We start from the raw sequence: 25667 nt of genomic DNA on the forward strand, positions 1-25667 counted from the left end.
TGAGATAACTCAAATTTTACCGGAGTGTTTGAGATGTACCTCACTCATAGTGTTTACTTGATGTGACTGCCTAATTTGCATCACAACTTTTCCCCCAAAATTTGATACACAACCCATCTCTCACATAGATAATAGCCCCACTGATAACTCAACCAATGATTTACCCTAACAATTACATTTTAATAAATCATCAAAAAGAAAGCAATATTTAAATAAATTCTTTAGTGAAGAATTCAATAATTAATGGATTTCTTTTCAAAATATTAATTGGTAAATTTACTACTCTAAAGTTGATGTTTTCATCATCCAATGACAAAAGAAAAGTGGGAGAATTGGCTCAATATGTCCCCCCCCCCCTTTCTCCCCTTTTTCTTTGTTTCATCTTCTCAGTTCGATTTTATTGAATATTTCTCTTAATAATAATTGAATGAAGCAACAAAGTTAACTCCCCAACTCCAACCCCAACCTGACCATTCTTTTTCAAGCTGAAATTGTATGATTGAAAGTAAATAGGATGTCAAATGGTACTCCATTTCAATGATATCCTCTGGAAGATCCACTGTGTGGGCCATTAGGGTCAGGATCAGTGTGATTAATTTAGCCAATAATGCTAAACTTTTTTGCCCAAATCAAAAGTTCAATCTCACCCTTAAATCTTAATCCCAATTTTCTTTGGCAAACTCATAATTCAAAAGCTAAAACAGGTGGTTAGCAGCCGAATTAAGAAAATCAAAAAGCTTTTTGCTTAGGATACTTGGCCCACCAATGAAATTATTTACTGGAAGAGAAAAGAAAGTCAATGAGTGGGCTCATACTTACCCATCAGGAAAAAGGAAATAGAAAAAGAAAGGGAAGTGGGCTCCTATCATTATATCTTAAAAATACAATTGAGCGCTATATCTGGGGCAGGCTAAAGTATGAACCAGTAATCAATCACAACAGATCCAACACCATGACCAAAATTATAATCTTTGGTATACTGGTAGCCTATTTATTTTTTAATTAATGTATTTAAAGGTTAGAAATGAAACATATTTTATGATCAATTATTTATCTCTTTAAAATTATAATTATCGGTAATATACTATAATTCAAAATATCTAATAAGTAAGAATGAATTCATCAAAACAATCCCTACAAATGTTGAAAATTGAAAGCACAATTAGGAAGAAAACCCAATTTAACAACTCATGAAGTAACAAGAAGTAAACTTATCCTCTTTTGCCTCATCTATCATTCAAATTTGAATCACAATCAAAACAACCTAATAAAAGAATAATCTAATTGTTGATATTTTAAATGTTCACCTTATAAAACAACACTACTAAGGGCTAGTTTGACAATGCTTTTGAAAAGTGCTGTGGAAAAGTTTAGTTTAAAATTTAAGTGTTTGGTATTACTGTAAAAAAGCGCTTTTGAGAAATAAAATATCCATTTTAGACATGATATTATAAAGTAATAAATATACATTTAAATAATGTTCAAATTAATTAATATTATGATATTTTAATAATAATATAAAAATAATTTTTATAACTTATTGTTAATATTTTAATATATAATATTAATTTTAAATAATTCTAACTAATTAATATTAATTATTTATTAAATTTAATTAGAATATATAAACTATATTTAAATATTTAAATATAATCATTAATTATTTGTAATTAGATATTGACACAATTGTATTATTTTAAAAATGATTTTTTATTTTTAATTAATAATTTTAACACATTTATATTATTTTATTTTAAAATGTGAAAGAAATTTTTTTATTTCATAATTATTTCATAAAATCAAATAAGAAGTATTTCACAAAAAAAATAGAAGAAGAAGAAAAGAGAGACTCACCTATCCGAAGAGGAACATATAGAACCAAAGGAAAAGTAAACAAAAGAGAAATGGAAAAAAAAGGGTTCTGCCGTCTTCAAAAAGAAGAAAAAAAAAGGTTAAAAAAGTAATATTAGGCCAAAAGCACTTTTGGCTAAGAAAAAGTGGCAAAATTACTGTTTTTTCATCTGTGAAAAAATACTTATTTTAAGTTGAAAAATGGGAAAAAATGAAGACTATTCTTTAATGCTTTTAACAAAAAAAATACTTTTCTGACAAAAGCCCATTAGACAAGCAGAGTCGAACGGGGCCTAAGTCAATTTTTTTTTAGTTTTGCATTTCTCTCCAAAGACTTCTTAAAAATAATCACTACCATTTTTACAATCTAAACACTATAATCTTAACAGAGGAGCTATTTTACACCTTCATCTAATATACATAACCATTTTTCACGAGGAGACAAAAAAGTAATTCTAAATATGGTATGAGGATTGTTATAAAAAAATAGGTGTGAAAAGATAATTAAGGCAGAATTTCAGTGACATTTTCTTTAAATCTTTTTATGCCTTTAGGATACAATAAAGTCTTAAAGCGTCCAAAAAAGAACAATAAAAATGACTGATCATAAAAGTTCTTAAATATTTTTCACTAAATATTATGCCTTTACATGATACAACTATTCCCCCCCCTTTTTATACAATATTAAGGATAAGGGATGGGATAACACGATTTGAACCTGTGTGAAATAAGTGTCTAACAAAAGTTTTAACCACTGCTTAATTCAAGTAAAGACATGACGTCATTTTTTTTAACAATCTTATTATAAGTTCTGATCATATCTATTCTCAGAAAGCCTAAAACTACCTATAGCCCCTCCCCAACCCAAAAATAAGAGGATAATGTACTTCAACGCACTTGAACCCACATCCTCCTACATTGGCAATAATGGCCATATTAATCGAATTAGGACTCAATCAGCTAAATTATGTCCTTTTCAACACAACTATTTCAATGCAAAAATATATTCCAACAAATATAAATAAAATATTAATCATAATAAAATTATTGCACTAGAATATAATATATATTTACCTAATAAAAATTAAAATTAAATAAAAATAATATTCAATTTGATTCAAAGTATCACCTTTTTTTAATTTATATTATATAAATTATCTAAACACCACAATTTGGGTCAGTTTTTTTATTTTTCTTGTTAAATCCTACTTAGGCACCTTTTGGATGGACGGTAGCTATGGTATAGTGGAATCTTTTATCTCACAATTACGATAATTAATCTCTATCGCCACCATTATTTTTAACCTTATTGGAAGTAAACTTACCAACATTACGCACCCTCAATTACCGCATCTAACAAAATACTCGGTATAGTTTAGATGGTAGGCAATTTATTCTAAAGCCTTCTTTTGCGTCTCTTGGAACAAACATTTGGTAATTGCATTCCAAGTAATTTTATTCTTTTCCCTGGCTGGGATAGAGTTTTTGCTTAGCAAATTAGAGCATAAAGGTTTTTGAGGTAGCACTTCAGAGATGTAGAATTGGCTTCCTACCATATCAGTTGACAAGGATGGAACTAAAAGGAAAGCTAACAAGACGTATAGAAAATCCCACAGCATGCTATGGAAATGGCAGTGGTAAAATCTATCATTCCAGCAAATATGGCATGATTAAAGGAAAGGTTTAGTCAAGCAGTAGCCATTACTACCCAAGTAACCTAAAAACTAACATTGTTTCCATCAGTTAAACCAGAAATCATAGCACACTTTGGTCAGTTCCAACACATTCTTCACTATCTTTAGACTCTGCTTGTCTGCCTTGCTCCTATTGCTTCCCATTCAGGCTTACACCCCCACGGATCCTCTTTTGCAGATGCTCCAAGCTAGCCACTCGATGCAAAGAAGCTGTCCGCCCAATTTTGTTTCCTGTCACTGCTGATCCTTCAGAAACAGGTTGTATATTTTCAACTGAAGAAATATCTGCGAGTGCATTGTTGATTCTAAGGTCATGAGTGGATATCGAATCGTTAGCAGCAGCCTGATAAAGGGTATGCTTTGGACCATCTTCCTCATAAACTGCAGCATCCGTTGAAGTTTCAGAGGGACATCCATCAAATGATGACATGCTTGGTATCTCAGGTAATGCATGGAACACAGGGTTCAAACCAGTAGTTCTTTTGACTGCCTCTTCAGCCATTTTTACCTATATAAAGAATTCACCAATTGAATTAAGAACTGTGTGCTCATCATGTTAGCCACTCACAGCTTTCAGCATTTAAGCAAACTTTTCAATCAGGTATGAGCCTTGCAAGATCTAAACAATCACCCTAAAGAAAATTCAAATATTCAATAACTTACCTTTGCTTTCAATGTTTCAACATCAGCTTTTAAAATTCTGTTGTTAACTGCTGCTTCATTGTACCTTTGACTAATGTCAGTCAAACTCTTCAATAAGTCTGCATTTTCAACTCTTAATTGAGAAACCTACAGTAAATAATATATTAGGATATCCATAACTCAAAGGGGAATGCAAGCAAATAGGAAAAGGAAAGGACAATATAGAAAGGGCAGGGAAAAGCACCAAAACCTGTGACTCAAGTTCTGTCAAATGGGCCTGTTTTCTTCTTCTAGAACGCCTAGCAGACTCTCGATTCGAAAGCATCCTGAACCACCATATGGATGAGTTGGTGGAAATAGAACACAAGAAAGTAAGTATTTGTAGGATTAATTTGCTCCATTAATTAACAGACCAAACATTTTCAAGAACTTAAACGGAAAAGTTCTTAATATCAAATGGATCTACCGTAGTATTCATTTTCCAAAATTGTGACATGCAGGACGTAGTAAAATATCTGCAACTTAAAAGAAGAATCAATGGTTACCTCCTTACACGTTTTACATCAGCAGGATCCATGTTCTCCGTTGTTTCATTTTCACCTTCAACTTCATCCTCGTCCGACTGTTCTTTTGACGATCCAGTACTTGTGCTTGGCCTCACTTGAGCTCTAAATTTTTTCTGTCCACTGGGAAAAGAAAGAACTTCAGCCACTGCATTATCATCCTTGTCACCGGTTCCTGAACATTCAGTAAAACAGGAAAACAATACATAAGATTGCATTACACCAAACACTCAAATGCACATGCCACTGTGAAAACTGTTAAAGAATAAAAAAAGAACAACTGCTTATTAGAAGCTTCAGTGATGAATTTAAACCTCTGGAAACAGTTTTGGATCCCAATTGTGGAGTATTAGATGCCTGTGACCCCCTGTCGGCTCTAGTAGCAGAGTCTTGAGGTTTTGCAAAAGAAGCCTGTTTGAAATGCATCTAACATACTCAGTCAAAAGTTCTAAGAGCAAAAGTGATTAACATAACTTTTAACAGAGGACAATCAATTCAACATTGAAAAGATGCACAAAAGATTAAAAATTACAACCATGGGCAATTTCCAGCTAGTTATATAAATATGTTGGACAGGGATGTAATATAATATGTATTGGATACAATAAGAGGAGCAAGCTAAATACAGCCCATACCTAACTAATCTCCAGCTCTTTCTTTGTCCTACATGGAGTTTTAAGGAAAAACACACTTTTTCTTACACAAGAAAATACACTCCAAAAATAATTAAAAAAAGCAGACCAACCAAATTTATTCCAATTTGGCAATTTCCAGAATCAAGAGGGAAAGAAAATCCACTAACCAATCAAAAACACAAAAAAGAAAGAAAATTCTAATACTAAAATTAAGCTTCTCAATGATTTACTGTTAAGTCTGATGGACTGATATCAACAGGCCAGAAACAAGACAAATAAACCAACTTAACTAATCAGTAAATGACGTTTAAACATTAACCCTTTAGCAAAAGGAGAAGCAAAATAACATTCAAAACAAAACCTTGACTTTCAGACCAAAGCTACACTGGTCAAAACACCCTTGAAAATACAACCTTTCTGATTTTACAACATAGGTAGATTTTTTGAACTGATAAAGGAACCAAAATGTAATTAAAAAGAATCAAAATCCAGACATACAAGTTTCCCTTCAGGTTTTCTCAGATACCAAACATAACCCAGAAAAAGAATCCCATCTTTTTTCAAAAGAAAGGAAAAAAACATTAGAGATCTAAACCTTTCCTTCATTATCCTCTATTCACTACACCTTTTTCTCATCACCCAACTACACACAAAAAAGAAAGGGTAAAAAAGAAGAATGTAAAAGACTTACCATTGACATGGCAACAGCAGCACAAGCCAAGTTAAGTTTCTTCTTAAGAAAAGCCTGATAATCCTCTACATCTGCAGGAATATTGTCGTGTTTATTATTTTCAAAACACCCATTCTCCTTAGCTTCCTCCTCTTCGTTATCTTCACCTTTCTTATCAACTTCTTCTCTAAGGAACTGCTGAAAAGCCCACTCCGAAGTACTACGGTTCATTTCAGAACCGGGGCTTTTGTTTTTATCGTCGTCGGGGGCGGAAGAAGACCAGAAATGGTCGGGGATTTCTTCAACGGAGAAAACTCTATCCATTGTGTGATTGGTTGGGTGGTTTGCCGGCTTTTTCGTCCTTTTATGCATCTGCTGATTCGGATGCTTGTCAAATAGATTGGGATTTAGAATTTATTTAATTATTTTTAAATTAATATGTTCCAATGTGGGCCAATTCAATTTTTCTAAATGGATAAGGTGAGGGAAGTTTTGGTGTTCTCGTTGCTACAATTATTTTGGTGCAACCCTTATTTGGATAATTTTTTAAATTTTAGAATTACTCATAATCTTTCTCCAACTCATAAATAGCAGAATGATACGTTTTAACGTACTTAAACTCATATAGTAGCAATGTAAATACTAATTAAGCTAAGATTTAATCTACTCAAAAAACATTTAAAGATAAAGAAAATAGATAAGTTTACTTAATATAGATCTAAATAAGGAAATTCATGTATAATACGTAGAATTTAACATGTCATATTCAAAATTATAATGTGAAATAGGGATCAAACTAAATTGGTTTTTTTTTTCTCCATACATGGATAAGTTGTTAAAGTTACGATTTAATAAATTTGTTGATTTATTGAAAATAAAAATGGATATGAAATTACAATTGGGGTAGTTGTAATATAAAGGACATAACTACAAATATCTTCCATTCCATGATTGTTAGTTGCAATTTGGCAATTTGCAAATGTATATTGTAAAATGTAAAGTGATGTTTGGGATAGCGGCAATTTGCTATTATATATTTTAGATGTTAGTGATCTTATACTCCACCAAACTTATCACTCCTTTCCAAAATATCTTCAATTTAATACTATATTAAAGCCAAAAAAATAGAATTTTATTTTTTTTCTCATGGAAACTTAAAAGCTCTCCTTTAAATTTGAAGATGTTTTAGTTCGATTAGTATATGCATTATTGTTAATGTAGAAGAACGTGAGTTCGAGTGTATTAAAACGTATTATCCTTCTATTTATAAGTTAGAGAGAAGCTATGAATAGTTCTGAATATTATATCAAAAAATAAATATAATTAGAACTTAATCAAAGTGTTAAAAAAAAATTAAAGGGTGGAATTGTTTGAAAAAAATTACAGTAAAAAGACATTGCAACCCAAAATTCCACAGGTACCAATTAGCAACCCAGAGAAAGCTGACCTGGAAATTTCAGGACATATCTGTTCTAAAATAATATATTTTAAAATATATTTTACATTTTTAAAAAAATTATTATTATTTCTTTCGAAAACGTAAAGTGCATGAAAGAAACTTGAGGAAAATCTACTACAAAATTCCCATTGGATAGGAAGGCAGCTCCTTTTGTGAATAATTATTGAACTGGGCCGACCATGGGCCCCATTGTACCAACCGAAACCTTCCCACGTCCTCTACGTCCCCTTGATACCATATTCGTAACAGCTAAGTTATTCGTTTAATTTCTGAAATATCCGAACAAGTTAAAAATTATTGATATGGAAGGACAAAATAAATTTATGAGAAATTAGTTAAATATTTAAAATGTGTAATGGAGTTATTTTTTAAGGTTTTATTTGTTCTCTCTATATTTTAGTGTGAAAAAATATAAATAAATAAACTATAAAATTCTAAAGATATAATGAAACTCATATTTATGAATTGATTATGAGTTAAAATATGATTAGGGCTCTTATATGTCTTGAACTTGTGGTTAATATAATTTTGAAATATTTTCTAATTTTTTATAGTTAGAAATTAAAAGAAATATTTTCTCAATTTTTGTTATAGTTATTGCTGCTGCCATGGGCGAAGTCAGGGGGCTAGCATGGGCCCCGACCCCCTTAAAATGTAAAATTACTATTTAGGTCCTTAATTTTTTTTTTTAAAAATTTAAATTAATAAAGGTAAAATTTCACTTTGACCCCTAAAATTATAAAAATTTAATTTAATCATTTACAAATTATAAAGTTATAAACTATAAACAATTAAAATTTCATCCGACCCCTCTTAAAAAATTATTCTGGCTTCACCTCTGGCTGCTGCTGAAGTAGTTATTAGATCAGGTATTTTGTCCTTGATTTTTTGTAAAAAAGCCAATGTGTATCAATCAATCAACTTTGTTGAATAAGTAATATATAATAATATTAAATTATAAGATTCATCAATTTGAATTATCATGTACAATAAGGCTCCGTTTGTTTGCCAGTAAAATGTTTTCCGGAAAATGATTTTTGGAAAATGATTTACTTTTCAGTGTTTGGATGAATCTATATAAAATATTTTTTGTTGTTTGGCGATTTCAAAAATATTTTCCGGAAAAACTATTTTTACATATATTAATAAATTTATATATATTAATAAAACTATATTTTAAATTATTTTTACATATATTGCAATGATTTATTTATAAATAAATAAATCAAATTAAATATATAATAATACTCAATTATTAAGTTAGAATATTAACCGTCATAAATTAAAAACAACCAAAGTGTAATAAATTATTTGTAATTGTGTTATAAAAAAAAAGGATTGAATAATTATAAATTAGCTTCCAAACCACAATTAATACTAGAAATTAATAATATTATCCAAATGCATAATTAGTAGTACACCACATAATAACAATAATATTGTTCAAGTGCATAATTAATATTACACCACATTAAAAGTATCAATATCTTCAACCTTGAGAAAAATTTTGAAACCAAATTTTTCTATGCTTCTTACTTGAAAACATTTTTTTATCTTAAATTTAGTATCAGAGACAGCTCACCAATTTTCAGCTTTGAATGTAAAGCATAATGTTAAGATTCTAGGAATAATTGAGATTTATAATGATGCTAGTAAACAATGGCAAATAGTAAGTTGTTATGATCATAAATATACAGTATTTTTCAATAGACGACCAAGCATAATAAGTGAATCAGGATGTGTTGGCCATGGACTCGATTAGGAGCTGGTAACCTTCTGGTACTACTATCTCTGTGGTAACACACGCTGCTAGTGCTAGAACATCGGAACCAAGGCCATGAGACATGGCTAGAAATAGTAGCAAATGGAAATCCGCAATACGCTTCACGAATGGAAGGCTCTTTGTCCTATCTAGATGATTCTTCAATGTCCTCATCGTCACGAGGTTGTTCTGGTTCTCAATAGGAAAGGTTGATGAAAGAGATCCCTGTATCAAAGCAACCATTTATTTGTGTTTTAGAGCAATTCTTAAGTAAAACACAGGTCCAACTCCAACCTGAGAAATAAAAACATAATAACAACCACTCTTGTATTTATGTAAGAGTAGTAGCAAACATAGGTGGACTTCGTTAAGCCACATACGAGTCTGTTAGTAGAAAATAACAGTCGATGATGTTTTTCAGGAGCCTTATACTCTAATATTAGCGCTGCACATAGTTACACGTCTAACAAGGGTGATTACTGATTTCATTTGTTTCAAAAGTGATTGTCCGATATGGTGCAAGACGTCAATCTCAGAGTGACAACAATCAAGACTAGACAATCATGTCTACTTTCAAACTTAAATACTAATATCAAACTTAAATATCATGAAGTGGTCATGGCAAGAAAAGATCGATTTGGAACAGAAATCAAGCAAGAATGGTAATTAAAAAGCTACAAAGTTTGATATAATTTTGGTTCTTGCTGTTTATTTGTCTGATACATCAGAATACAACAACCTACAAAGTTAAACCTTTGACGTAGAGCCCAGGGTGTTACCGAATTTGCTCACAATAGATAGATATGTAAGTCGAAATAGTGTGTTTTAATGAAGATGAGCATTACAAATCAAGGGATGATATATTAATCAGCCATTACCAATAACAATATGTAGTTTTCTGCAATAAATGAACAAAACTTAGACTAAATTTGTATGAAATTCAATGAAAAATATGATGTCCGAGAATAGCTTTTCATGGGTCTGAGAAGTGAAAAATGGTGTATAAAATTTGTTTCATTCATCTTTAATCTTTGAAGTACATCATCAACTAAACTGAAAATAGACAGTATAATTCACTCTAATTTCTAGAAACTCTTGTCACAACAGTATAGTTGTTTATAAGCAAATTGATTCAAATTTACAAGTGAGAGTCATGTCAAGATTGATTTACCATATAAGACGAGACCCAAAAATAAGGTGGCAGTGCACAAACCTCCAAAAAAGCCCGTACCGACCATTTCTGTAAGAAGTTCTGTTGCCTTTGAGGGATAATTGTTTCGAAGAAATCCCTGGATCATTACATTATAACAACATCTATTAGGCAAACAATCATACCTTTAGCAACATTAGGCTCAATGCCTAGCTTTTTCATTGTGCCAAGGATATCTTTGGCTTTAAAAACCACTCCCTTCTTGTAAAGTGCATCGATCAATGTAGTATATGTGATGACATTGGGCTTAATGCCTTGCTTTCTCATTTCAAAGAAGAGATCATGGGCATCCTTTAGCAAGCACTTCTTACAAAGATAGTTAAGGAAAGTGCAATCTTCTACAAATTGGGTTCAAAACCTCTTTCTTCCATCATCCTTAGAAACCTAACAACTCAATCAATATTCCTGATATAAAACAACCCATTCAGTATTGTAGTGTAAATAATTAAATCAGGTTGATATCCTTTTTCAATCATTTCATCAAACAAACTCACCGCTTGAAAAATCTTACTTCGTTTACAAAGTCCTTTAATCAAAGTGGAAAAAGTTACAACATCAGGTTTAACATCTAGCTTCAGCATTTTGACCAAAACAGAAAACCCAGAGAATCAATTCCACCAAGTTGACAAAAGCAATTAATCAAGATGTTGAAAGAATAATCGTTATGGAAACTCCCAACAATTCCATTTGGCTACACAGAGAAACAACAGTGGCATAACGTCTCATTCTAACCAGGGCTATTAATAATTTAGTGAATTCAACAATGGAACGCTTTGGGAGCTGCTCAATCATCTCATTAAACAAAGTCAAAGCATCATCAACATTATCGAAGCGATAATAATTCTTTGGGTTTTGCCTAAAAGACATCGAATTCTCACTTAAAGTTTCCATGTGATTAGAAACGGTGTTAAAATAACGAGCAAAAGAATAGTGGAAACTAGAAAGGTTCCTTCCACCATTAACAATGGAATGAAGAAGTAATGAAGAATCAAGCTTACTCATATCCCGAAATTAAACAAAATGGAAAAACAAAAGCTGAGCTTGAAATGAAACCTACAAATGGTGGCGATGGCGACACTACCAGACAATCGGTAAAAATGTGGACAAGTAAAGAACAAGAAGAAAAAAAATAACTTTAAAAAGAAGATGCCATCCCTTAAGTCACGACCTTGAGAAGAGGAATGAGATTTACCTTTGCCTGAGAAAGAGAGAAAGAGAGGAATGAGATTTGCAGAAAGAGAGAAAGAGAGAAAGAAGATGAAGAACAGAAGGAAGGGAAAAGGACTTTTACCCGTCTTTAGGAAAATGTCTTACGGAAAAAAATCTGTAAGACATTTTCCATAAAATGTGTTGATTTTACCCATCTCTTGGAAAAGATTTTTCAAATGAAAAATCTTTTCAAGCTTCCAAACACCTTAAAACTTCCTGGTAAACAAACAGACCCTAAGTTGGAATCTACGTCATGTTTTCAAAAACGTAAGAAAACAAAATATTTTGGTCATTTCTTATGAGTTGATCCTGAAGGAAATTGATTAGAAAGTTCCTGGTAAATCGCTGATTCATACTATCTACATATGGCACTAATAAAAACAATCGATTGAATATTAAATAGTGTATAACAAGACTATCAATTTTTATAAAAAAAAAATTCTGCATTAATTAATAAAACAATCTAAGAATAGTATAAGATGAAGGAAGAATAGAAAATTACTTTTTAGTGATTTTCTTGCGCCATACAAATGAAATTTCATTTGTATTTATAGGAGTCCTCATATATCTTTATAATGACATAACTATTCAACAGGTTTCTTTTGAATAAACATGTCTCTTGAATAAACATAATTATTCAATCAAGTGTCATAACTTTTAGTATTTAAGAGACAACTTATGACATGAAAAGTGTCAACTCTTAATTAATATCCAAGTGATTTAACTATTTGTTACTTATAACTTTTTATTTGTAAATATTGGGACATTATATACATATTTGAAAATTTCCAAAAAAACGAATTTGATAAAAAAAATATTAAGACTGTTTAAAATATGGGTCAAAACTCGGGTTTCAATATTCAAAACCTGAGCTCGACCTTGTCCAACCCGTTTTCATGTTTATAATAGATTTGTTTCATTTATTTTATATATTATGTAATCTATATGATAAAAATAAATGTATTATACTATAATGTAAATATTAAAAACTATACTAATATGTTTACATTAGAAATTTTAATAATATATATAATTAATAAATATTACAAAATAATTATATTTAAAAAAGAATACAGGCTTGTGTAAATATAATAGCATTAACCATCTACAAATATAAATTATGTAATTTAACTAGCATAGACTATATATATATATATATATATATTAAAATCAAATAAATTAATGGACAAATTCATCAATCTTGCATCAACTGGAAAATAGAAAGGTTAATTTCTCTTAACAATTTACCCAAATAAAAAAATTGAGAAAAACCTAAAAAATTTACTCAAAAATTCCAATAAGATAATTGCCAAAAAATGCCATGTAAAAACATATATGCTGATTCAGCTTTTCCGTTAAATATTTTTTTGTTGGTAACCGTTAAATAATTTTAACATAAGTACAAGTGACTTAATTTATCAATAATAAAAATTGAATGATACAGTTTGATTAAATTAAAAGTTTATGATTTATATAAAATAGATGGTAGTTTTTTATTTTAGTAAAAAATATTTATAAAATTTTAATTTTTATTTCAATATTAATATGTAGGATGATAATATATATATATAACTAGTTTGTGCGATACACAAATTGATTGTATATATTATAATTTTTAAAAAAATTTACCATTAAACTTTAAAAGTACATTTATATGTGCAAAATTATCACTATATTTTAGGTAAAATTAAAAATTGAATCTATATTTTACTTTAATTGATATTCATCATTGTGCTTATAATTTTATTTGATTGAATTTCATCTCTAAAATTTATTTATTTTTTATTGAAAATTTCTACTCAATTTTAATTTCAAATAACTTGAAAAGAAATTAATTACCTTTTTTTGTATTTTATCTTAATATTTAACATAAGTAAAATAATATAATGTCAAAATTAATAAAAAACGATTATTTTATAAAAATTACTCTCTTTCCATATATTTAGTTGAAAATGTTTGGTGGGTCTCCATAAGCTGCTAATCCAATTGTTTAAAGCCCAATATCCAATATTCTTGCCCAGCAATTTCAGAATGACCGTTTGATCCGTTTCTCTGAAAAGAACTTGTTGTATCCTCTCAGAGAAATCTATTGTTGGGATTCCATTAACAATAGATCTAAGGATGTCTCCTTCCAAAAATTCCAAGTCATCTTCAGCCCCAGCGCTAGAATTTTCCGTCGCCATCTTATCAAAATTTCCAGTTTTGTTTCCCAGAAGTTTGTCCTTCCAAGATACAGTTGAGCTCGACATTGGTTCACCCAACATATCAGTGGCTGCCCTCGCCTATACTCTCTTTGAATCGGACTTTTTTAGTTTTACGATCCACATCTACTCGAGAATCTTCACCATCCTCGATTTCCAGATGAGACCCGTTATCGCCAGAGTTCAGAGAGATTTCCATTTTTTATGGGAGTTACAGTAATAAGAAAAAAAATCTTTTGGAAAAGCGATTTTAGATTTTAAATTTTATAATGAAATGAAATCTTAGAAAAATTAATGATTCTAATTAAAATCGAATTTAGTTTAATTAATGGGTTGATCAAATTAAAATTTTGATTATTTGAAGTTCAACAATGGAATTAACAAATCTATTAAAGCTAGAACATCCATTTCATATTATTAATACCAACTAATTGAGTTGAAGCCAATTACATTGTATTTAAAAGTAATATAATAAGGTCAATCAATTTTAATTTAACCGCATAAATATTATTGTCATTATAAAAAGACGTGAATTTAAATATTTCTTATTTATGGGTTGAGGAGGAGCTATAACTAATTCTAAACATTGTGTCAATAAAAATATATATAATCAAAACCTATAATAAAATTATTAAAAATAATAATAATATAACAAGAGTTTTTTTTATCAACACACTAACTTAAAAATAAATAAAATAAGAAGAAATAAAATATTCCAATTCTAAAGGTAATTGAAATGACAATTAGATCAATGAAGGGTTTTTTCTTTTTGAAATTAAAAAAAAAAAAATACTTGAAAGTCTATGATAATCACTGGGGTTTAATTTGACTCAAAGTCTTTCTAAACTTTCAGTGAATGAGATGGGCACATCCTGCTGATCATGCACCAAATAACCATTCTCGCCATTTTCATTAAATACATACACCTTATCTCCACCGCAAACCACAAAACTTCCGTTTTTGTCCTCTGCAAATGCAAATCCGACACCAAACTGGAGGTCATTGCTCAAAAGCTTTATACAATAAAGCTTCTCCCAAGTTACTAATGGCGACTTCTCCTTCTCCATTATCCATATATTTAGTTCACAATCCGATACTTGTTGTGCCAAGCACAAACTTTCTCTTAAACTCCCCAACTGCATAGTTCTTCGCTGTCTATTTGAACAACAACTTGGGTGTGGGATTGATTGGAACTTCTCCATGTTCAAATCCAACATGATGATAACTTCAGTCTTTTCAAGATGGTAGATGTCATCGGTGAACCAATAAATGGCTCCATCCACATACACACAAGGTGACGAAACATCAAATTTATAAGGGATTTTACCAATATAATTCCAAAAGACCTTGGGGTTTGAACGTAAGGTGAAAATTTCACAATAATCATGGTGATGCAAAAGTGGTCCTATATTTGGATAAGGATTAAACACTTTAACAATCTTGAGTCTTTTCGTAACTAGATCACGACCAAACCCCAATTGTTGTTGTTGCTGTGGAAAATTAATAGCGACTTGGAATGGATTTGTAACGGGAGAAAATGAATCCACATCACTTTGATGCAAAATTCGGTGTTCTCTTGTGCTAGGGTTAAGAACAATGATTTTAAAACGTCCAAGAAAACAAAGGATGCCATCACAGGAATTCAACATGTGATAGCCATCATGTGGAACATCATCCATCCGTTGGTGACGATAAGGGATTCTAGTATCTGGTAATGAAATTCCATTGATGACCATGGAAGCTATAACTATGTGCTTTGTGGCTCTATCAATTTTAAAATAGGCAGTAAGAAATCGAGGATCCTTTTTCCTTTGGTTTGAAAGATATTGATCGGTGAAGTGAGGATGGGTGATGAGCCTAAACCATTGCTTGGAGACACACTTGAATCTCAATAAAGACTTGACGGTAAGTTTCCCCAATATTTCTACTATCAAAAAATAAGGAACTCCATGATTCATCTCTCTCCACCTTTTTCTACCACTAATGTTAATAATCCCTTCTAGGTTTTTATTTTTTATTTTGGTTATTAAATCGGCTTTCAATGTATATAAAACGAGGAGAGGAGAAGAAGACTAATTGCAGTTAAATTATTCGTACTAGAAAGGATAGACTTGTAGCTATCATAATATTCTTAAACCATTTAAACTTTCATATATGTATTTATATGTATAAATTATTAGCTAGCTAGCCGTAATGAAACTCAAATTTCAACGAAGAAACAAAATAAAAGAAAACCCAGGGAACACCCCCAAAAAAAAAAAAACCCATCGCGGCCGACTCCTCCCCGAGTGGCTATTACTTTGTTTGAGGAACTCCCTTGACTCGCCATTACTCTGTTGAAAAAATGCCACAGGCAACAGCTGTGTCTGTGTCTGTGGCTGTGATTATAATGCATCACTCTCAGGCATAATATGTATCTTATTTGCGTTGAAAGAAGGTTCTTCAATCATGGGTTTTCTTTTTGCGTGATTGCATCTATGTAATAACAAGTTTCCACATCAATACATAAATGCAATGATGTCATTTTTCATCAATAAATCATTATCAACTCATAAGCAAATTTTGACAAAAATACTAATGAATTTATGTTTAAAACTTATTTATTTACCCAATAATAAAATTAAACTACAATGATAATTAATTAATTTAATTTTCACTTTATGTTTTATTATTTAAGTTATTCATCTAATTAAACAATAATTGAAAATGCGTTTACCATGAATAATACTACATGCAGTCTATTTCTCATTTGTCATTGTCCATTCATTCTCAATTCTTATTATGCTCCGATCAGAGTTACAATTAACTATAGTGGAGGAACCAATCAGACATAAATAATTAGGATTTAAATAATTTGTAATTAAGTTGACTCTTCATCTATTTAATTACAATATTATTTAGTTATAGAGTCAATCCACTAAAATTACCATGATTGATCTCCCTATTATATACCATTACGAAAGGTAAATATATAAAGATTTTATCCAATGACCTTGTCATATATGTGTTGCCCTTTTGGATGCCCATTATCCCTTTAGGTTAAATTCGTTCACCTAATTTGACTGATTTCATCACATGGTCACCATTATATCTTCATTGATGAAAATAATCATTACTAAAATTAGTAATTATTAATATTGTGGTCACGTTAGATTTTTATAATCCATATATTCTTAGTGAAAGGGCATCATTTACTCTTTTAATTGAGTTATGATTACACTATTGTGAGTGAAGTCATACCATGAATAAGTCATGTACCCATCATACAATTTTCGGCCTACTACCATGAGAGCGTCGATTTCCAATATATCAATGTACATGAGTTACACACACACACACGGTTATTCACTTATTCTGGATTTAAGTAAGTCACACCATAAACGTCTCAAATACATAAATTCATAAATGGATATATAGGATAAATTCAATTTAGGTCAATCCAAATAATCACATATATGCCTCCATATTTGGAAGTCAATCTAACACCAATAGCTTAGACAAATTATTTCTCCAATTAGACTTATAAATGACATAATAGTTCTAACATGAATGATTTACTCAATTTGATTTCATGAACTCTTACCAATTTAGATCACCTATTACACTACTTGCATCATAATCTCATTATGTAATACAATTTATTATTTGCTAAACTTTAGGTAATAACTGAGCTAATATTTACGCTAAAAACACAAATCTTTAACAAATTTAAGATGTTTTCTTTTTTCAACCTTACTTCTTACCATAATTCACTAATATATTTGTCTTCAGCAAATTTGTGTATAAGAGGGCATTGCATTTTCAAGCTGGTTTACCTGTCAAGTTTTGGGGTGAGTGTGTTTTAGTCGCTACATATCTTATTAATCATACCTCTCTGTCTTTGTTGTCAGGCAAAAGTCGTTTCCACTAAACTCAATTACTCTTATTTACGTGTTTTAATTAGATGTCTGTGTCATGTTTCTATTCTTCCTAGATCCACTAATAAATCCCATGAAGGAGCTGTTCTGTGTGTCTGTTTGGGATATCCTTATGGTTGAAAGGAGTACCTTGCAGTCAACCTATTCTGTATTAAGGGATGTTATATTTCATGAAATAATTTTTCCTTTCAACATCCAATTGTTTAAATCGCCACTAAAACGTTTTCCAAATCCAATCCTAACCAACCTCAAGGAGATTAATTTTCATGTCAACCTGACAGGCCTTTATCAGCCACCGCTGTTGTAGCTTTCTTTGGTATCAGTCTTACCCATGCTCTCACTATATTACTTATGATGAATTGCTCAAGTATCACCAATCTTTGCTACTCCATATAAAACTCTATTTGGCAACCTGGTTCCCTATCAAAGGTCTTGGTACTCTTAAAATATTCCTTAGGTTTGGAGGCTTCTAAAAATTTCGCTGGCCTCTTAGGAGTGTAGGATACGATTTCTAATCTTTGTTTTTTTGATAAATATTTAGAACTATTCATAGTCCTTCTCAAACCCTTAAATAAGAGAATAATGAGTTTTAGCGCACTCGAACCCACGTTCTCTTACACTAACAACAATACCGATTCCAACTAAACTAAAAAAAAAAAAAACTATCTTTCCTTTTTTCTAAATAATAATAATATCTTTAATTTTTAAAATAAATATATTCTTCTTTTTCATAATTTTGTTTCCACCCACGTTATGTGTCATGTGTCTGGTAATCCAGCATATATGAAGCTTGAGAATAAATTAAGAAAAATTCTATAATCCATTTAGGGGCGTAGCCAGAAATTTTTTTAGGGGGTCGAAATTAAATTATAATTTTTAATAATCTATATATTTATAATTTTAAAAAGATTAAATCAAATTTGTATCCTTTTTAAGGGGGACAAAGTATAATTTTATATTTAAATGTAGAATTGGCAGCCACTGAATCCATTTAAGATATTAAGTTGGTTAAAATTATCATAATTTTCTAGTCAATAAAATCATTTTAATACGTGAAAAGAATCATCTTATCATATACATAGAGTCTGATCCTCCTTAACACCTAACATTGAACTTTGTTTGTTTCATCCAAATGTAAATGTTATTTAAAAACATCCTACACATTGCTAAGCTGAATTGTAAAATATGACTTTAAGATAAATTAGTGTTTCAACTATGGAACAAGTAAAGCATTTTTCTTTACTACTTTGCTTTCTTCTTTATCTTGGTTCAAAACTATTGCATCTGTCAGCTTCATTTATGTTTTATTTTGCCTATACTTTAATAAAAGAATAATAGAGAAGTGTAGAGTAAATTAAAATTTCCTTCAAATTTGGTGGCTCATATTTCAGTTTAGAAAATTGAAATTGAATAAATTAGATTACAAATTAATCAGGTAAAGGGTTAAATCAATTTACCTACAAACTACTCGAATTGTTATTTTTAAAATTTGTATATCTTTTTTAATTAAATTAGATAGATTTATCAAATCGAACACTTATTCAATTATGAAAACCTTAGTTACAAAAATGAAAAGATTTAATCAATTATAAAATAAAATTATTTTTATTCAAAATTATATAAATATTAATATAAAAATATTTTTAAACTGCTATGAAATTTTGAATAAATTAGTTAAATCCAATCTAAATTTAAATGTATTAATAAAAATTTAAATTTAAATAAAAGGAAAATAATTTTCTTGAAGCGAGGACGAATATTCAAGTTTTAAGCACATTTAAAGAAAAATTATAGGTAAAAACCAACCTTCTATTAAAAAAAAAAACTTTATTCCACCCAAGCCATGAGCAATTTTATAATTTAAGACCATAAGAATTTCCTTTTCCTAGAGTGCAAGGCACTCACTCGCATGGTTGAGTAAAAGTGGGTTCTTATATCTTTACCATACTTTCACTCAAGCAGTAATATTCATCAACAATTTACCTCCCTTGGAAGAAGTATATTTAAAATGATAGTCAAAACCAAATTACTATTAATTCTTTCATCATGTTGTTTCAATTAAATAATTTTTTTTAAAAAAGCAATCAAATAAGATTAATTCAAAATTTTTGGTTTAATTTAAACACATACATAATGTAACATTCTATACCCGACTTGATTGTTGAGTTAAATCAGTAGATGTCACATTTATTGTCGGAACAATTACGATCAATCATATATAATTATCAGTATTTTATAATCAAATATACATAAAATGTGCTTTATATACAATAAATAATCATTTCTGATTCAAACACGTGCTTAAAAAAATTTAAAATCATCTCGAAATTAAATAATGACCAAATCATAAAATTTTTAAAATATTAACTACCAATAACCTTGAATAAATCCTAATCACCTTCCTCATCATTTTAAATCCAAAATTCATTACGTATTAAATGTCTACATATGGCACGAAATACAAAATGTGTGACTAAACTGTTACCCTTCAACCAGACTGCCTTGGAAGTTGTCTCATCTTATTTTCATGAATGTAATTAATAATACTTTTTTCTAAGTAATTAATGTTTTAGTTCATATATTTACAATGAAAAAGGATCATACGTATCTCCCCAATAAGAGAATAATTCATGTTAATCATCTTACAACTGACCCACAAAAAAGTCTTGAAGTAATAGGGAATATACTAAACTTGCTAACTTAGCCTTTAAAAGGACGATTTATTAGTATATTTTTTCCCTCTATGATCGGATTGTTATCTGTTTAGCGATAGGAAGCTGCAATGTAGATTCCTCGAACGTGTTTACTTCATTCATCTCGTATCTCTTTTAAAACCTATGCCCTTGAAAGTAAAAACAGAAATCTCCCCTGTTTGCTCATTTAGTTTGTTGATCAATGTCTTTGAGGTTGCGAAAGCCGAGCGAACCCACCATGCATCGCCAGGTGGAGCCTTCGAAAAGCTCTGTACGAAGGTGGCGAGTGGCGGTTACAGCCATAAGCGTCACTAGGTTTCTTGTGGGGTTGACTAAGAAAGTTGTTGAAAAGAATGCGGAGCTCTTGCGGTCTCTCTCTTTCGTTACCATCGACGTTGAAGGAAGTGGCGATGAACGTGTTCCGATTCTCGACGTCGATCCTCAAGGACTTGCTAAGATGGTGAAAGACAAGAGCTTCCAAAGCTTGAACGATCAGTATGGTGGAGTTAAACAGGTTGCTACTCTCCTTCAAACTGATTTCAAAAAAGGAATCCCAGGTAATTAATCTATTTATTTTTCAAAAATTATATATCTGCATAGGATTTACATAGGTTGACATTCTGTAATATTGTTTGTTGGTAACTTTTGGTAACCACAGGTGATGATAATGACCTTGCTCTTCGAACCAAGGTTTTTGGTGCAAATAAGTACCAGAAACAGCCTGCAAAAAGTTTCTTTAGCTTTGTTCTGGAAGCATTTAAAGACACCATCATCATCATTTTATTGGTCTGCGCTGTCCTCTCTTTAGGCTTCGGAATCAAACAGCATGGCCTGAAAGAAGGGTGGTACGATGGTGGGAGCATCATTGTAGCCGTTGTGCTTGTCGTCGTCGTCTCCGCTGTGAGTAATTACAGGCAAAGTAAACAATTCGAGGAGCTTTCTCATGAAACCAATGACATACGCGTGCAAGTGGTACGAAACGGAAGATACCAACCTGTGTCGATCTTTGAGCTGGTGGTCGGCGATATTGTGTCTTTGAAGACCGGTGATCAGATTCCAGCCGATGGTTTGTTCGTCGAGGGCCATTCGTTGAAGGTCGATGAGTCTAGCATGACTGGAGAGAGTGACCATGTTGAAGTTAATGAAAAGAAGAACCCATTTTTGCTGTCTGGTACGAAGGTCACTGATGGCCATGGGTACATGCTAGTCACTGCTGTTGGGATGAACACTGCATGGGGTGAGATGATGAGTTCCATAAGGCGTGATTTGAACGAGGAGACCCCTTTACAAGCCCGACTCAGCAAGCTGACTTCTTACATTGGGAACATTGGATTATCTGTAGCAGTTCTTGTTCTGTTGGTTCTGCTTATCCGTTACTTTACGGGTCACACAAAAGCTGAGAACGGTAGAAGTGCATTCAATGGGAGCAAGACCAAGTTCGATGATGTAATGAACTCGGTTGTTGGTATTATTGCAGCAGCTGTCACCATTGTAGTTGTGGCCATTCCAGAGGGTTTGCCTTTAGCTGTTACTCTAACTCTGGCTTATTCAATGAAGAGGATGATGAGGGACCATGCCATGGTAAGGAAGCTCTCTGCTTGTGAAACCATGGGCTCAGCCACCATAATCTGCACTGATAAAACTGGAACTCTTACATTAAACGAGATGAAGGTTACTGAGTTTTGGCTTGGAAAGGAACCTATTGATAATTCTATGAGCTCTGAAATAGCACCTAATGTCCTCCAGTTACTAAGTGAAGGGGTTGGTTTAAACACGACAGGTACTGTTTATAAACCTAAGCCCACATCAGTTCCTGAGATTTATGGTAGTCCAACTGAGAAAGCAATACTCTCTTGGGCTCTGAATGATATGGGGTTGAACATTGATGAATCAAAACAAAGTTGTGAAATCATCCATGTTGAGGCCTTCAATTCAGAGAAAAAGAGGAGTGGAGTTTTGATAAGGAGAAGCAATAACAAAAGAGTGCTAGCTACTCATTGGAAAGGAGCTGCTGAAATGCTACTAGCCATGTGTTCATGTTATTATGACAAAAAAGGGGTATCAAAGTTCATGAATGAAGATGAAAGAGAACACATTGGAATGGTTATTGAGAGTATGGCAGCTAAAAGCCTGAGATGTATTGCCTTTGCAACTTTGGATGTAACAGTGACAGATGGAAATGAAGAGAATCATACAAAGCTTGAAGAAAGAGGACTGACTTGGTTGGGTCTTGTTGGCCTCAAGGATCCATGTCGGCCAGGTGTCAAACAAGCAGTAGAATCTTGCCAGAATGCTGGAGTAAGCATCAAAATGATCACTGGGGACAACATGCATACGGCAAGGGCCATAGCTTTTGAATGTGGAATCCTCAATTCCGAAAGCAGTTTACACAATGAAGCTGTGGTTGAAGGTGTGCAATTTAGAAATTACTCAGAGGAAGAAAGAATGCAAAAGATCGAAACTATTCGAGTATTGGCAAGATCTTCGCCTTTCGACAAACTTCTAATGGTACAGTGCTTGAAGCAGAAGGGTCATGTAGTAGCAGTCACTGGAGATGGTACAAATGATGCTCCTGCTTTAAAAGAAGCTGATATTGGACTTTCCATGGGCATTCAAGGAACTGAAGTTGCAAAAGAGAGCTCAGATATCGTCATTTTGGACGATAACTTCACCTCTGTAGCAACAGTTTTAAGATGGGGTCGATGCGTGTACAACAACATCCAAAAGTTTATTCAGTTTCAGCTGACAGTGAATGTTGCAGCCTTGGTCATCAATTTCATTGCTGCTGTATCTTCTGGAGATGTGCCATTAACTGCAGTCCAACTATTGTGGGTGAACCTTATAATGGACACTTTGGGTGCACTGGCCTTGGCTACCGAGCAACCCACTAATGATCTCATGGACAAGCGACCTGTGGGTAGAACCGAGCCACTTATAACAAAAGTTATGTGGAGGAACCTCACTGCTCAAGCACTCTATCAGGTAGCTATCCTACTGATTTTACAATTTAAAGGAAAATCCATTTTTGGTGTGTCGGAGGAGGTCAAGGATACCCTGATATTCAATACATTTGTTCTCTGTCAAATCTTTAATGAGTTCAATGCAAGAAATATGGATAAGAAGAACATATTCAAGGGGATACATAAGAACAGGTTGTTTTTGGCCATCATCGGAATCACATTGGTCTTACAAGCAATAATGGTGGAGTTTCTTCAGAGGTTTGCCAATACTGAGAGGCTAAGCTGGGAGCAATGGGGGGCTTGCATTGGCATTGCTGCTCTGACTTGGCCCATTGGTTGGATTGTTAAGTGTATTCCTGTTGACAAGAAGGTTCAAACACGAAGTTCTGCTGCTTCATGAAGTTCATAGCTAAGATGTTTTTTTGTTTTTTTTTTTCTTTTTGTTAAATTGACAAATTAGCCATGGATTATTTCATTCTAGAAAAATTTGTAATTTTAGAAAACACTCCTGTGAACTCATAACATAGTTTGTGCTTGTTAGTAACATAAAGATTTGTTCAAACTATAAAATTTTAATGTTATTAGTGGGTTTGGGTTGAAGAAATTGGCAATTAAAACAGCACCGTAATCAAGATTTGGCTGCAAATATGCTGATGCTGATGCTAACAAAGCCAAACCTCGACTATAAAAATAGAAGAAGAGTAAATTTGAAGCATATGAAAAAGATAAAAAGCAGATTCCAAGACAACCTGTTGAAATGGATGTAAAGTGTTTATGCGTTGAGTGTTTGGATGATATCGGAATCCTACATTTCAGACCCCCACTATGGAAGACAACAAAAGAAAGGAAACTGGGGAATTTATAGGTGAGTATCTTTACTTTACTCAACTTACAAAGTTACTCCTATGTAGTTTAATTTTAGTTAATTTAATCACTGTATTTTAGGTGTTTGTAAATATCAGTTAAATTGTTATTATTTAATTTATGTGAAATCTTTTACAATTTAAAATAATTTTTATAATTTATAGAGAAATCCATCATTATATATGCCTGCAAAATATAATTTTATAAATTTTCTTTTGTGATTTTGTATTTTGATTTGTTAAAGTTATAACTTTTTATTAACTTTTATACTTTTTTTATAATTTTAGTACAATTTCTTTTTTTTTTACATTTTAATAATTTTATAATATTTTGAATCACATCTAGAATAAACTGAATAAATATATATTTAGATTAAATGAATTTGGACAATCATTTATTCAGATCCAATCTAAATGTGCATTTTAATAATTTTAAATTTTAAAATTTAAATATATATTGACATGCTACATGCCATCATCTGATAGGTTTATTTTACAATGTCGATTATTTTAACGATTAATGTAGTCAAAGAGGAAAATCATTAATAAAGAGACTTAATTAATTTTTTAAATTACTAACCAGAGCTCAATTGGTACGAATTAAATTGAGGCAAAAATGATTTTTTTCCTTAAAAGCCTTCAAACCTACAAGTTAAACTAAAACTAATAAAACTAACAGGGTCTTAGCATAGTTGGCTTAAGTATCTATGTTCGAGACTCACCATTTACAATTAATCGTGTGGGACTCTGAGCCTACTATGTGTTGTAGTCATGTGTAATTTTAGTCGAATTAGCCAATTCGTAAAGATTGTTTCAGTTTGTAGCTTATTTTGTATTGTAATTGTTTGATACTTTATTTTAGTTCTTAGTTCATTTATGTTATAATAGTTGATTTTATATTTAGAGGTTACTTGAATATGTATTTATACTTGTTGAGTATTCCAGAGTGTGTCCCTTTAGATGATTGAGCTGTATATTTATATGATATGATTATTATTCATGGATGTTATGTCATAGGTAGGAAAACGTACCCTATTCTAGAGTTAACTCGTATTCGCAAGATGTGAGTTCGCCTATATAGTTGTGTGAACCCACATCTGACGATTTCATGAGAGTATGCAAACACCTCACGTGCGAACCCAAAATGTAAGCCACATAAAGTGCGGATCAGAACACGATTGGGTCTAGAATCAAGTCTTAACTCGGACCCAATAGAAGTATCATAACAATACTTATGCTTTGATTGTACTATATTTGAAAACTTCAAAAAAAAAATTATATTTTACATACACAATCTATAATCATATATTAAATTATTTTCTCTAATTTTCATCACTA

General features: G+C 31.4%; 3 protein-coding genes across 3 annotated transcripts; 1 reads left to right on the forward strand and 2 right to left on the reverse strand.

Moving 5' to 3' along the window:
- Positions 1–3289: 3289 nt before the first annotated feature.
- LOC108471127 (light-inducible protein CPRF2) lies at positions 3290–6458 on the reverse strand. The gene is made up of 6 exons (XM_017772717.2): positions 6077–6458; positions 5065–5161; positions 4733–4925; positions 4438–4513; positions 4209–4334; positions 3290–4053 (listed from the first exon to the last, which is right to left on the reverse strand). Exons 1-6 carry the CDS (start codon positions 6425–6427, stop codon positions 3676–3678), a joined length of 1221 nt encoding a protein of 406 aa, XP_017628206.2. The 5' UTR covers positions 6428–6458; the 3' UTR covers positions 3290–3675.
- Positions 6459–14726: 8268 nt separating this feature from the next.
- LOC108472226 (F-box protein At5g10340-like) lies at positions 14727–16030 on the reverse strand. Its single transcript, XM_017773736.2, has one exon. It carries the CDS (start codon positions 15852–15854, stop codon positions 14727–14729), a length of 1128 nt encoding a protein of 375 aa, XP_017629225.1. The 5' UTR covers positions 15855–16030.
- Positions 16031–20404: 4374 nt separating this feature from the next.
- LOC108472470 (putative calcium-transporting ATPase 13, plasma membrane-type) lies at positions 20405–24070 on the forward strand. Its single transcript, XM_017774008.2, has 2 exons — positions 20405–21063; positions 21165–24070. Exons 1-2 carry the CDS (start codon positions 20709–20711, stop codon positions 23864–23866), a joined length of 3057 nt encoding a protein of 1018 aa, XP_017629497.1. The 5' UTR covers positions 20405–20708; the 3' UTR covers positions 23867–24070.
- The last annotated feature ends 1597 nt before the right edge of the window (positions 24071–25667 follow it).

This window comes from Gossypium arboreum, chromosome 11 (assembly GCF_025698485.1).
Source record: "Gossypium arboreum isolate Shixiya-1 chromosome 11, ASM2569848v2, whole genome shotgun sequence".
Lineage (NCBI taxonomy): Eukaryota > Viridiplantae > Streptophyta > Magnoliopsida > Malvales > Malvaceae > Gossypium > Gossypium arboreum.

What these genes read in the sequence shown, in the direction of transcription:
- LOC108471127 (XM_017772717.2), bottom strand. Translation starts at nt 6,427, where the DNA reads ATGCATAAAAGGACGAAAAAGCCGGCAAACCACCCAACCAATCACACA. An exon ending in CTGCTGTTGCCATGTCAATG is followed by an intron (nt 5,162 to 6,076) that starts GTAAGTCTTTTA and finishes CATTTCAAACAG; the next exon opens with GCTTCTTTTGCAAAACCTCA. An exon ending in TTGAAACATTGAAAGCAAAG is followed by an intron (nt 4,054 to 4,208) that starts GTAAGTTATTGA and finishes TTCTTTATATAG; the next exon opens with GTAAAAATGGCTGAAGAGGC.
- LOC108472470 (XM_017774008.2), top strand. Translation starts at nt 20,709, where the DNA reads ATGTCTTTGAGGTTGCGAAAGCCGAGCGAACCCACCATGCATCGCCAG. An exon ending in TTTCAAAAAAGGAATCCCAG is followed by an intron (nt 21,064 to 21,164) that starts GTAATTAATCTA and finishes TGGTAACCACAG; the next exon opens with GTGATGATAATGACCTTGCT.
- LOC108472226 (XM_017773736.2), bottom strand. Translation starts at nt 15,854, where the DNA reads ATGAATCATGGAGTTCCTTATTTTTTGATAGTAGAAATATTGGGGAAA.